The sequence below is a fragment of the Saccopteryx bilineata genome, chromosome X (assembly GCF_036850765.1).
Source record: "Saccopteryx bilineata isolate mSacBil1 chromosome X, mSacBil1_pri_phased_curated, whole genome shotgun sequence".
In the NCBI taxonomy this organism is placed as follows: Eukaryota; Metazoa; Chordata; class Mammalia; order Chiroptera; family Emballonuridae; genus Saccopteryx; species Saccopteryx bilineata.
Window position 1 is genome coordinate 109,898,578 of NC_089502.1, and position 13,458 is coordinate 109,912,035.

At 51.1% G+C, this 13,458-nt stretch overlaps 2 protein-coding genes across 2 annotated transcripts in view; one reads left to right on the forward strand and one right to left on the reverse strand.

Annotated features, from left to right (window-relative positions):
* Positions 1–13,458, reverse strand: part of ZNF275 (zinc finger protein 275) — a 117,801-nt gene that overhangs the window by 18,311 nt on the left and 86,032 nt on the right.
* On the forward strand, positions 4,999–7,026 carry LOC136317286 (paraneoplastic antigen Ma6F-like). The gene has a single exon (XM_066249926.1). It carries the CDS (start codon positions 4,999–5,001, stop codon positions 7,024–7,026), a length of 2,028 nt encoding a protein of 675 aa, XP_066106023.1.

Here is a 13,458-nt window from a genome sequence, read left to right on the forward strand (position 1 = left end):
GCACCCGGGCCATCTTTGCTCCAATGGAGCCTTGGCTGCGGGAGGGGAAGAGAGAGACAGAGAGGAAAGCGCGGCGGAGGGGTGGAGAAGTAAATGGGCGCTTCTCCTGTGTGCCCTGGCCGGGAATTGAACCTGGGTCCTCCGCACGCTAGGCCAATGCTCTACCGCTGAGCCAACCGGCCAGGGCCCCTTTAATTTTTTGAGGGGTCTCCATACTGTTTTCCACAGTGGCTGCACCAGTCTGCATTCCCACCAGCAGTGCAGGAGGGTTCCCTTTTCTCCACATCCTTGCCAGCACTTATTCTGTGTTGTTTTGTTGATGAGCGCCATTCTGACTGGTGTGAAGTGTGATATCTCATGGTGGTTTTAATTTGCATTTCTCTAATGATTAGTGATGTTGAGCATTTTATCACATGCCTATTGGCCATCTGTATGTGCTCTTTGGGGAAGTGTCTATTCAGTTCTTTTGCCCATTTTTTTTTTCTTTACATTCAGCAATGTTTTTTTATTTATTTTATTTTTTTACAGAGACAGAGTCAGAGAGAAGGATAGACAGGGACAGACAGACAGGAACGGAGTCTTTTGCCCATTTTTAAATTGGATTGTTTCTCTTCCTGGTGTTGAGTTTTAAAAGTTCTTTATAATTTATGGTTATTAACCCCTTATCAGACGTATTGGCGAATATGTTTGCCCATTGTGTGGGTTGTCCTTTTATTTTGTTCATGGTGCCTTTTACTGTGCTAGAGCTTTTTAGTTTGATATAGTCCTATTTGTTTATTTTGTCCTCTGTTTCACTTACCTGTGGAGATAAATTGGCAAAAATATTGCTACGACAGATATTGGAGAATTTACTGCCTATGTTTTCTTCCAAGATGTTCATGGTTTCGCGACTTACATTTAAGGCCTTTATCTATTTTGAGTTTATTTTTGTGAATAGTGTAAGTTGTTGGTCGTTTCATTTTTTTGCAAGTAGCTGTCCAATTCCCAACACCATTTATTAAAGAGACTGTCTTCACTCCATTGTATGTTCTCACCTCCTTTGTCAACTATCAATTGACTGTAAAGGCGTGGGTTTATTTCTGGGTTCTCTGTTCTGTTCCATTGATCTGTATACCTGTTCTTATACCAGTACCAAGCTGTTTTGATTATAGTGGCCTTGTAGTATAATTTGATTTCAGAAACTGTGATACCTTCCACTTTATTCTTCATTTTCAAGATTGCTGAGGCTATTCGTGTTCTTTTTGGTTCCATATAAATTTTTGGAACATTTATTCTATATCTTTGAAGTATGCTATTGGTATGTGAATAAGAATTGCATTGAATTTATAGATTGCTTTGGGTAATATAGACATTTTAATGATGTTTATTCTTCTTATCCATGAATACGGTATATGCTTCCACTTGTTTGTATCTTCCTTGATTTCTTTTTTCAATGTTTTATAAATTCCCGAGTACAGGTCTTTTACCTCTTTGGTTAAGTTTACTCCTAGGCACTTTATTTTTTTTGTTGCAATAGTAAGGGAGATTGTTTCCTTAATTTCCCTTTCAGAGAGTTTATTGTTGGTGTATAAAAATACCACTGATTTTTGAATATTAATTTTAATCCTGGCCCTGGCCAGTTGGCTCAGCGGTAGAGTGTCGGCCTGGCGTGCGGGGGACCCAGGTTCAATTCCCGGCCAGGGCACATAGGAGAAGAGCCCATTTGCTTCTCCACCCCGCCCCCCTCCTTCCTCTCTGTCTCTCTCTTCCCCTCCCGCAGCCAAGGCTCCATTGGAGCAAAGATGGCCCGGGTGCTGGGGATGGCTCCTTGGCCTCTGCCCCAGGCACTAGAGTGGCTCTGGTTGCGGCAGAGCGACGCCCTGGAGGGGCAGAGCGTCGCCCCTGGTGGGCAGAGCGTCGCCCCTGGTGGGCGTGCCGGGCGGATCCCGGTGGGGCGCATGCGGGAGTCTGTCTGACTGTCTCTCCCCGTTTCCAGCTTCAGAAAAATACAAAAAAAAAAAAAATTAATGCTACCACCTTGCCGAATTCATTTATCAGGTCTAGTAGTTTTTTGACTGAGACTTTAGGGTTTTCTATATACAAAATCATATCATCAGCAAATTATGATAGTTTTACTAGTTCTTTTCCAATTTGGATGCCTTTTATTTCTTCTTCTTGTCTGATTGCTGTGGCTAGGACTTCCAAAACTATGTTGAATAAAAGTGGTGAAAGGGGGCACCCCTGCCTTGTTCCTGATCTTAAGGGGATTGCTTTTAATTTTTGCCCATTGAGTATGATGTTGGCTGTGGGTTTGTCATAGATGGCCTTTGTTATGTTGAGGTATGTTCTCTGTATTCACACTTTGCTGAGAGTTTTGATCATAAATGGGTGCTGGATTTTATCAAATGCTTTTTTTTGCATCTATTGATATCATGTGGTTTCTATCTTTCCTTTTGTTTATGTAATGAATCACATTTATTGATTTGCAAATATATTACCAGCCTTGCCTCTGGTGTCAGCAACTGTTTGTAACCCGCTGTGGGCTACCTCTCTGCAGCTGCTACTGTTTTCACCGTTTGTGTCTGCGTTTTCTGTGTCTGGGTACTGTGGGAGGGGCCAACTGTGTATAAAGATCTGCTTCCTCCTGCTTAGGAGATGACAGCAGCTCCATAAAGCTTCAGGCTCAAGATTTGCCTCCACTTTTCAGCTGCTCCAATTCCTTTTGCAGAGGCCTGGTCTTCCCACAGAGTCTTCTGTAGAAAGACTGTAGTGTGGGCCCAGACTGGCCTCACTCAATCAACCCCTCTACAGGTTGCAAGCTTGTTGGGTTAGGGCAGCTGAGATTGGGAATACTACGTTAGTGGGACCCCCCCCCTACTTTAGGAGTCTCTTGGTCAGTAGTTCAGTACAGAGAATGTGGCCTAATCCCTCAGCCACTGCTGGATACTCAAATTTTATTTCTCCCCAACAAGGTGACCAGCAGATTCCGATCGAGTGGGGCCAAGTTTCCTCTGCAGAAGCTCTTACAGCTGGTAAGACCCTGGTCTCGGGGAGGAAGACTGAGACGGTCCTCTCCTGACACTCCCCCTGCTTCCTAGCTTCTCAGAACAACCCAGTTGCTATGACTGGAGCAGGAGAGACTCCCGAGGGCAGAGCAGTTGCTTTTCCCCAGGCTGATGCCACTCGGAGGGGACTGCTCCACCCAAGAAAGATGGCGACTGCAGTATTGGAAAATGACTCAGCACAAGGGTTCTCAGTGTCTCTCCCTGAGCCTCCAACTTTACACTCTTCTCAGACAACTCCAGTCCTCTCAGCTCTCCCTCCACCAGAGCCACAGACAGAAACACTGCTCTTTTCACTGCCAAATGCTTGGGTACCTGTTCTAGGCTCTGGGGCTCTAGATTGGGGCTCCAGGCCTGGGGCGGAGCACCCACACCTCTCCGAGTGAGCATCCCTCCAGACCCTCAGCCACCACTCGCTTCTGGGAGCTGGCAGCCCTTTCCGCATCTCTGTCCTTCCTACCAGTGTCTTATGTATGGTTTTATTTCTGTTCCATTGGTCTGTGTGGGTTTTTTTCTGCCAATACCACACTCTTTCGATTGTTGTGACTCTATAGTATAATTTGAAATCAGGTAATGTGATACCACCTCCAGCTTCTTAAGACTGATGCCAGAAAAAAAATTATGACTAGCATTATACAGTGGTACCTTGACGCATGAGTTTAATTTGTTTCATAGCCGAGCTCATGACTCAATTTGCTCATGTGTCCAATCGAATTTCCCCCATTTAAATTAATGGGAATGCAATTAATCCGTTCCATTCCCCAAAAACCACATGAATTTTTTGTTTTATATGCTTTTAAATAAGAAAACGTACTTTATAAGTACTGTAACATATATATACACATATATACATACATACGTATGTATAATAAGAGAATGTAAAGAAATAAACTGGTTTATGAAGTGTATTTACCTTCAAGGTCAGGCGAAGATGCAGGCAGAGGGGAAGGAGACTGGTGGAGGAGGTTTTCATTTTGTGTGCTATACATTGCCTAACATAATTTACTCTGTACACACTTAATGCCACATTTAATTAAAAAATTTAACTTACACACTAGTATGATATGTAATTTTATCGCTAAACTTGTTATTTTTATACTTTGCTTAATTATCATCATTTTCTTCACTGACTTTTGGCTTTTTCGCCACACTTTCCTCGCTTTCACTTAGAGGCCATTTCAGCAAAAACCTTTCCATGGAAGTCTGTTTCTTCCTCCCTTTCAGAACATTCGGCAGGCCGTCTAGTGGAGGGTGGCAGAAACTCGTGATTCAAATATCCGCTCATGGCCCTGGCCGGTTGGCTCAGTGGTAGAGCGTTGGCCTGGCATGCGGGGGACCCGGGTTCGATTCCCGGCCAGGGCACACAGGAGAAGCGCCCATCTGCTTCTCCACCCCTCCCCCTCTCCTTCCTCTCTGTCTCTCTCTTCCCCTCCCGCAGCCAAGGCTCCATTGGAGCAAAGATGGCCCGGGCGCTGGGGATGGCTCCTTGGCCTCTGCCCCAGGCGCTAGAGTGGCTCTGGTCGCGGCAGAGCGACGCCCTGGAGGGGCAGAGCATCGCCCCCTGGTGGGCGTGCCGGGTGGATCCTGGTCGGGCGCTTGTGGGAGTCTGTCTGACTGTCTCTCCCCGTTTCCAGCTTCAGAAAAATAAAAAATAATTAAAAAAAACCCCAAATATCTGCTCATGACTTAAAGTGCTCATGTGTGAAGGTACCACTGTATCTTGGAAATTCACTTATTTTCAAAGACTATTTCTAAAATCTAACAAACAAAACAAGGAGGGGAGATGCTCTAGGCCTCTTCTAGGAGGGGCATGGGGCTCTGGCTGGGTAGTGTGGTGGACTGTGTAGCACTAACACAACTCTCTCCTTTTGCACCCACAGGGCAGGGGCCATACTGCGACAGCCTGCACATCCTGTCCAGTCACTGCTCCTTACTCATCATGTCCTCCAGGGCGGCGATGGCACTGGCCATGCTGCAGGACTGGTGCCGCTGGATGGGGGTGAGCCCACAGCACTCCGTGCTCATCCTGGGCATCCCAGACGACTGTGAGGACCAGGAGTTTCAGGAGGCCGTGCAGGCTGCCCTGCAGCACGTGGGCAGGTTCCTAGTGCTGGGCAGGGTCTTCAGAAGAGACCTCCAGTGCATGGTGGCCTTCGTTGAGTTCACTGAGTATTTAAACCGAAGTTTGATCCCCCAACAAATAGCAGGCAGGGGGGGACCCTGGACTGTGGTCTACCTGCCCCATATCCCTGCATCTGAGTCACAAGATAGACCTGATTTCCCTGCACAGCCTCCTGGCGTGGCAGCTGAGGAGGGAGCCGTAGGTGCGGAAGCTGCAGGTGCGGAAGGAGCTTCAGGTGCAGAAGCTGGAGGTGAGGAGGGAGCTGCAGGTGCAGAAGCTGCAGGTGAGGAGGGAGCTGCAGGCGAGGAGGGAGCGGAAGATGAAGCGGAAGAAGCTGCAGGTGAACAGGAAGGTGAAGCAGAAGAGTCGGAAGAGGAGGGAGCTGCAGGTGACACGGGAATTGCAGGGAGGGCAGGAACTTTGAGTATGGCAGGAGCCGCAGGTGAGGCAGGAGCTCCAGGTGAGGAAGCTGTGGGTGTGGCAGGAGCCCCGGGCCAAGCAGGAGCTTGGAACCGGCAGTGGAGGCAGGAACTGCAGCCTATCTTGGAAAACATGGCCTACGAAGAGCTGAGAACCTTTTCTGGGCTGGAAGGGCGAGGCCGCGAGGCCGAGTCCTTCGAGAGCTGGCTGGACCATACCAATGACATGCTGTACCTGTGGCGCCACATATCGGAGGGGGAGAGGCGGCGGCGGCTGCTGGAGAGCCTGAGAGGCCCGGCCCTGGGTCTCGTGAACGACGTCCTGAAGGAAAACCCCGACAGCACTGCTAATGACTGCCTGGCCGCGCTGATCCAGGTGTACGGCAAAGAGGACACCCTCACCACCGCGCGCCTGAAGTTCATGACTTGTACCCAGCGGCCCCAGGAGGCTCTCTTCACCTACGTGATGCGCCTGGAGGTCCTGCTGCAGGCGGCCATGGAAAAGGGGGCCGTCCAGCCCTCCATGGCCGACCAGGTGCGCGCCCGGCAGGTGCTGATGCGAGCCCGCCCCAACGAGACGCTCTGGAACAATCTGAGGAGAATGCGGCTGGAGAGGAGGCCACCTAACTTCATGGGGATGCTCCGGCTCATTCGGGAGTCCGAGGCCTTGGAAACCAGCCCCAGTACCAGCCAGCGAGTCCAAGTGGGTGAAGGGGCTTCTGTGGGCATTGGAGACCTGGCTGATGCCCAGGCCGCCCCGGCCCGTGAAGAGGCCGCCCCGGCCCGTGAAGAGGCCTCCCAGGCCCGTGAAGAGGCCGCCCCGGCCCGTGAAGAGGCCGCCCCGGCCCGTGAAGAGGCCACCCCGGCCCGTGAAGATGCCGCCCCGGCCCGTGAAGAGGCCTCCCGGGTCCGTGAAGAGGCCGCCCGGGCCCGTGAAGAGGCCGCCCGGGCCCGTGAAGAGGCCGCCCGGGCCCATGAAGAGGCCTCCCAGGCCCGTGAAGATGCCACCCTGGCTCGTGAAGATGCCGCCCAGGCCGCCCCAGCCCGTGAAGATAGTGCCGAGGCTGCTCTGGCCAGTGTGGTGGCCAGGGAGGCGGGCTCTGGCACTGCTGATCCTGAGAAGGCTGCTCCCGAAACCCCTGATGCTACCGGGGCAGACCCTGTCCCCGAGGAGCCCACCAAGGCCTCCTTTGCTGTTCAGGGAGATGCAGACGCCCTTGCTTCTGCAGGCCTGGGTGAGGCAGGATCCTCCCCTGCCCATATGGGCAGTGCTTCTGGGGCAGAACCAGAAGGCCCTGGCAGCGGCCCAGAGGGCCAGGCCCAGGCCGCAGACCAGGAAGCCAAGGAGCCCACCCAGGAGAGGCTCAAGCCCATCTTGGAGGAGTCAGAAAGTGAGGACGGGGCTGGGGAGATGAGTTTCCCCAAGCCCTCCTTGAACAAGTAGGCTGGGAAGACCCAGTCGCCTCCTGTCCTCTTGGGTAGCAGAGCCCCGGAGGCAGGGGAAGGCTAGGGCAGGGCAGTTAGTTAGCTCAGCCCAAACCAAGCCCCCCCCCACTGTTCCCGAGGTACCCTGATCGCCACCATCAGCCCTTCCAAATGACCAACATGACCATGTGTGACACCAAGGGGATGGGGAGACATGGCCCTTCATAGTGTCACCACATCCATCCCCAAACCCTGCCTACTTGGGCAGCAGCTCTGGGAGCGTCCCTGAGCAGCCAGTCCCAGCTCAAGTGAGGGGCACCTGAAATGTCTGCCACCCTCACTGCAGGGGCCATTGCAAGGGTTTCAGTGTCAGGGACCTCCCCATCCTCTCTTTCCTGGAGAACCCCCACCCTGTTTCTTTGTAAGCCTCATAGTGACCCATGTGTCAAGTAATCCATTCCTCCGCACACACACGTTAGTGTGGTTCCTGCGCAGAGCCGCCAGGCATGGGCGACGCCGGTGGTGTCCTGCCTACCTAACGGGGCAGCCACCTCAGCCCCGGCACGTGCTGTGAGCTCCACTGCACGCCGAGGCTCTGCTTGCCTTTGTCCCATGTTGTGAGCTCAACCTCTGTTTTCTTGGTGTAGATTTAGGCCAGTTGCTGCTTGTTGTTGTGGGGATGTGTGTACTTTTCTTCCAGCAATTCTCCCCCTCCCACACACCCTCCCCGGAGACCCTGAGCCCAGCCTCAGGAGACAGACTGCAGGAAGGACTGACAAAGGTCTGGCCAGCGCTTACCCTGTGACCTCGGGCAGGAAGACCTGGATCCAGGACAGAAGGCAGCTGCCAGAGGCTCCACGGGGACTGTGCTCTGATGCGCCTTCCTGTTGTTACTTGTTACTCAGTTTCTTTGGCTTGGTGGTGTCAACTGTTGTATTTTCCAGCATCCTGTGACTTGATGGTGGGTCCATAGGGGAGGGCCAGGCACAGAATGTCATCAGGACGGGGAGGGGAGCCTTACAGTAAGGGGACATCACCCACGTTCGTAGTTCTGCAGTTTGATGGGAGGGTCCAGAAGGGGCACTGGCAGGAAAGCCATGGTGTGGGCGGCTGCGGAGGCGCCTCATCAAGGCTCTAGGAGGAGCGAGGGGTGAGACCTGCGGGCCCCAGTGGCTGTTAGGAGTTTCTATCTGTTACCATTCCCTTTCTTTGATGGTTTCAATAAATTTCACTGAATGTTTCAGCTGAGTTTTTCTGTGGGGAGTTGAAGGAAGGGTGTGCTGGGTGTGGGGTTGCAGGCCGGAAGAACATTCCTGCTTAGAACCTATGGGAGACTTCCCTGGGGAGGGAGACAGGAGGGGTGGTTTTTGTTTTTTTGTTTTTTTTTTTTTTTTTTTGCATTTTTCTGAAGCTGGAAACGGGGAGAGACAGTCAGACAGACTCCCGCATGCGCCCGACCGGGATCCACCCGGCACGCCCACCAGGGGCGACGCTCTGCCACCAGGGGGCGATGCTCTGCCCCTCCGGGGCATAGCTCTGCCGCGACCAGAGCCACTCTAGCGCCTGGGGCAGAGGCCAAGGAGCCATCCCCAGCGCCCAGGCCAGCTTTGCTCCAATGGAGCCTTGGCTGCGGGAGGGGAAGAGAGAGACAGAGAGGAAGGGGGGGTGGAGAAGCAAATGGGCGCTTCTCCTATGTGCCCTGGCCGGGAATCAAACCTGGATCCCCCGCACTTCAGGCCAACACTCTACCGCTGAGTAAACCGGCCAGGGCCTAGGGGTGGTATTTTTGCCAGACTAGGACATGAGGAGGGGTTTTGTTCCTTTTAATAGGTGAATTATAAAATTTGGAGGTTTTTATCTTGAGATGATCCTGTCCCCTTGTCTTTTTTTTTTATTTTGTGACAGTGACAGAGTCAGAGAGAGTGACAGGATAGTAGAGAGATGAGAAGCATCAGTTCTTTGTTGCGGCACCATAGTAGTTCATTGATTGCTTTCTCACATGTGCCTTGACCAGGGGGCTACAACAGACTGAGGAACCCCTTGCTCGAGCCAGCGACCTTGGGCTCAAGCTGGTGACCTTGGGGTCTCGGACCTGGGTCCTCCACATCCCAGTCCGACGCTCTATCCACTGTGCCACCGCCTGGTCAGGCCCCTTGTCTTTTGAAAATGGTTAGGGATGATCCTGATTTTTTTCCTTGATTGGAGGGAAGGAGCCACTGGCACCCAGTGCTTGGGATTCAGGACTACTAAATGTGTGTGATGTGTGCAGTAGGGCCACTGAACAAAGAACTGTCATTCCCCAAAGGCCTATAGCATCCTTGGGGAGAAACAAGTAATAGGCTGGTCAGATTTTTGTAAAGCCCCAAGTGTATTTTAGTATGAGGTATCCTAAAATGTGAAAATATCGCCATGGGACAACAATGATAGCCCTTGCTGAGCAGCTCAAAATGTCAGACACTTGGGCGTTTCTGGGAGAAGGTGCACTAATGTATCCATAACACCTCCACCTACAAAAAGACTTCCTGTCAGGGACAAGACTAGGTTAGTGAGATGCACAATGTAGGGACATAGTAACTGAAGGATGGTGCTCTCTGAAGGGGTAACAATCGGGTAGAAGGTCAGGATTCATGAGAAAGGTAGTGGGAAACTGTTGGACCATTTAGTTGGGCCAAGTGGACATGTTTTATTCCTATTCCTCTGTCTCCAAAAGTTACCACTTTATGAGGTTGAGCCCATCTCCCATGAAAGGACTGGGAAATGCCAGGCCTGTGTTCTCCCAGCTTCCCTTGCAGCTGGTGCATGGACTTGGGGCCAGGATCCATCAGTCCAATGCACCTGTTGCCACTTGAATATAGGCCTAGAGATGGGAGGAAGCAGGACCACACATATCCAACTTAGATGGTGGGTGGCAGCAGGGGCAGGGATTTGTGACAATGATTTGTGACCAGAGGAGCAGTGCTAGTCATGGTTCTTCTGGCAGCGCCTGAGTCCCACGCTGGCAGTGCAGACCACAGTGTGTCCCAGTCATGGGAGAGAGCCAACCCGGTACTATGCCGTGACACAGACCCTTGTCCCTCCAAGCCTGGCTCCCCAGCCCTCCCCAAATGCTCTTGAGCCACCCACTATCCTTCAGCTAATTTCCTTTGTGCTTCCAGCCACAGAGACGTGATGGCTAAAGACCGGGGTGGTATAAGAGTCCCCCAGTGACACCCACCGAAAGAACACCTACTTCCCACAGGAGTACATATCTGTATTGAAGCTTCTGCTGGGTGGCTGGGATTTGGGAATGCCGTGCTTAATGTCTCCAGGCCAGGTCTGAGGGAAAGCAGGTCCTAGGAACTTAGGTGCAGGCCCTGGGGTGGACAGGGCCATGGTGGGTAAGCCTCTTTGCCTCTTTTCTCTTGGAACTGGGTGCTGTGGCTGAAGTCTGAGGGGGAGCTAGCCCAGTGAAGAGAGGGAAGTCCCCAATCTGGGGTGAGCATCAGGATACAACCCTTGCCTGAGAAGCCTTTCCAGGCTCAGATAAAGGCGCCTCCTGAAGACTCCTGCGAGCTGGGTACACTTGGGCAAGGTAGAGAGAAGCTTATGAGAGGGCAAGGAGAGACCCTGGGATCGGGGGTGGGGTGGGATAAAGCTTCACATTGTGTGTGTGTGCATGAGAGAGAGAGGGAGTTGGGCAAGGTCGTTTCTTTCTCAGCCTACGTCTCCTCTGACGGAGCCTGAGACTTCTAGTGACTTCCCTCTTACCCAGGAATTGAGGAAGAGCACCTAGGCCAATGCCAGCCAACTCAGGGTGCTGAGCAGGCTGGTTGCTGAGGAAGCTTCTGTCCCCCAATATTTTGCTCTGTCCTTATTCTTCAAAGCTCATGTCCCAGATAGGATGGTCAGAGATATCCGCACAGGGCTTGGCAATGCTTTTCACATTTTCTTCTCAGTCTTCTCAGTGTCCTCTGTCCAGTTTGCAGTCCAAGTCCACGGCAGTCTAGTACTTTCCTGTCCCTGCCTGTAGCGCAAGGCAGCTGGCAGAGCCCTGAGGAGTTTGGGAGCGCCTCCACTCAGAGGCGGATTTAACGGCAGGCGCACCAGGTGTGCACCCTGAGCCCCGACTTCTGAACGGCCCCACAAAACCCCAACTTTACACCTTTTTCTCATGACACCAAGTTTGGTTTCATAGGTGCAGTTTTAACATTAATAGTACAGAATATTTTTTACTTATGTAAAAATATGGTTAACATGTATTTTTATTTTCCCTGTCTCTCTTTTTTTTTGAAGGGGCCCAATATTTTCTTCTGCGCCCAGGGCCTCAACTGACCTTAATCTGCCTCTGGACACAGGCCATAGAAGCAGTGGAATGTCACTGTGATATTCCACTGCGGGGACCCAGTCAGATAATGTAGAAGTAGGAGACAAGGTGAGCTTATTGGCAAAATCAAGAGTGTCTACAACCCAATTTGAGTCCTACACGTAAAAGAGCAACAATTACAAGCCCTAGCTGGTTGGCTCAGTGGTAGAGCATTGGCCTGGCGTGCAGGAGTCCCGGGTTCGATTCCCAGCCAGGGCACACAGGAGAAGCACCCATCTGCTTCTCCACCCCTCCCCCTCTCCTTCCTCTCTGTCTCTCTCTTCCCCTCCCATAGCAGAGGCTCCATTGGAGCAAAGTTGGCCCAGGCGCTAAGGATGGCTCTGTGGCCTCTGCCTCAGGCGCTAGAATGGCTCTGGTTGCAGCAGAGCGACGCCCCAGATGAGCAGATCATCGCCTTCTGGTGGGCATGCCAGGTGGATCCTGGTCGGGCGCATACGGGAGTCTGTCTGACTGCCTCCCAGTTTCCAACTTTAGAAAAATACAAAAAAAAATAGCAACAATTAAAAAAATAATTGATGAGGAAAAGAACAGAAGCAAATAGCAGATGAAATGTACATTGCTAGGGGAACTACACAAAAATACAGGATGACAATAGACAAGAAAAAGAACCCCAAACCCCTCCACAGAATGCAAGGAAATTCCAGAAAATAGGATACATCAAAGCATAGAGAATTTACAGAAGATATGTAGGCTTCAAAGAAGAGATTATTAAAAAACATAAGGAAATGAAGATAGAAAAACTCAGAAAAAAATTGGAAGAAAAAATAGATATTACTGAGATGAAAGCATTTTTCATAGTTTCATTTGTTAACTTTGTGAGATTTTTTTTTCTAGAGACATAGACAGACAGAAAGGGAGAGAGATGAGAAGCATCAATTCATAGTTGTGTCTCTTTAGTTGTTCACTGATTGCTTCTCATATGTGTCTTGACCGGAGTGCTCAAGTCAAGCCAGTTGCCCCTTCGCTCAAGCCAGCAACCTTTGGGCTCAAGCCAATGACCATGGGATCACGTTGATGATCCCGAGCTCAAGCCAGCGACTGTGGGGTTCCAACCTGGGACCTTGGCATCCCAGGTCGATGCTCTATCCACTATGCCACCATCGGTCAGGCTGTGGGATCTTTTTAGGAAGTAATACTTCTTGTGAAGAAACATTCATTACAAATTCAACAATTCTTAGTTGTTGTTTTTTTTGTTTGTTTGTTTTTGTTTTTGCATTTTTCTGAAGCTGGAAACAGGGAGAGACAGTCAGACAGACTCCCGCATGCACCCGACAGGGATCCACCCGGCACGCCCACCAGGGGCGAAGCTCTGCCCACCAGGGGGCGATGCTCTGCCCCTCCGGGGCGTCGCTCTGCCGGGACCAGAGCCACTCTAGCGCCTGGGGCAGAGGCCACAGAGCCATCCCCAGCGCCCGGGCTATCTTTGCTCCAATGGAGCCTTGGCTGCGGGAGGGGAAGAGAGAAACAGAGAGGAAGGTGCGGTGGAGGGGTGGAGAAGCAAATGGGCGCCTCTCCTGTGTGCCCTGGCCGGGAATCGAACCCGGGTCCTCTGCACGCTAGGCTGACGCTCTACTGCTGAGCCAAGCGGCCAGGGCCTTCTTTGTTTCTTTTTCTTTGTCACAATCTAATAAAATGAGTGTAAAACTCCAGATTAAACACAATATATATAAAATGACCTCATTTTTCTGAGGTCATTATACACATCTTAATATATATACCATAAAATTCACCCTTTTGGCTCATCTGGTTATAGCATCTTCCTGATATGTCAAGGTTATAGGTTCGATCCCTGGGCAGGGCACATACAAGAATTAACAAATGACGGCATGAATGAGTGGAATAACAAAATTGATGTTTCTTTCTCTCTTTCTCTCTCTCTGTATCTTTCCCTTCTTCTCTCCAAAAAGAAAATCACTTTTTTAGGGTACAGTTCAGTGTATTTGGTATAGTCACCAGGTTGTATAACCATTATTACTATCTACTCCCAGAACATTGTTATCACTCCAAAAGAAGACTCCCTCCCCATGTGCAGTCACTCCCCACCCTCCCTCCCCATCCCCTGGCACCCACTCATCTGTTTCTGTCTCT

Coding starts and splice junctions, on each gene's coding strand:
- LOC136317286 (XM_066249926.1), top strand. CDS start 4,999: ATGGCACTGGCCATGCTGCAGGACTGGTGCCGCTGGATGGGGGTGAGC.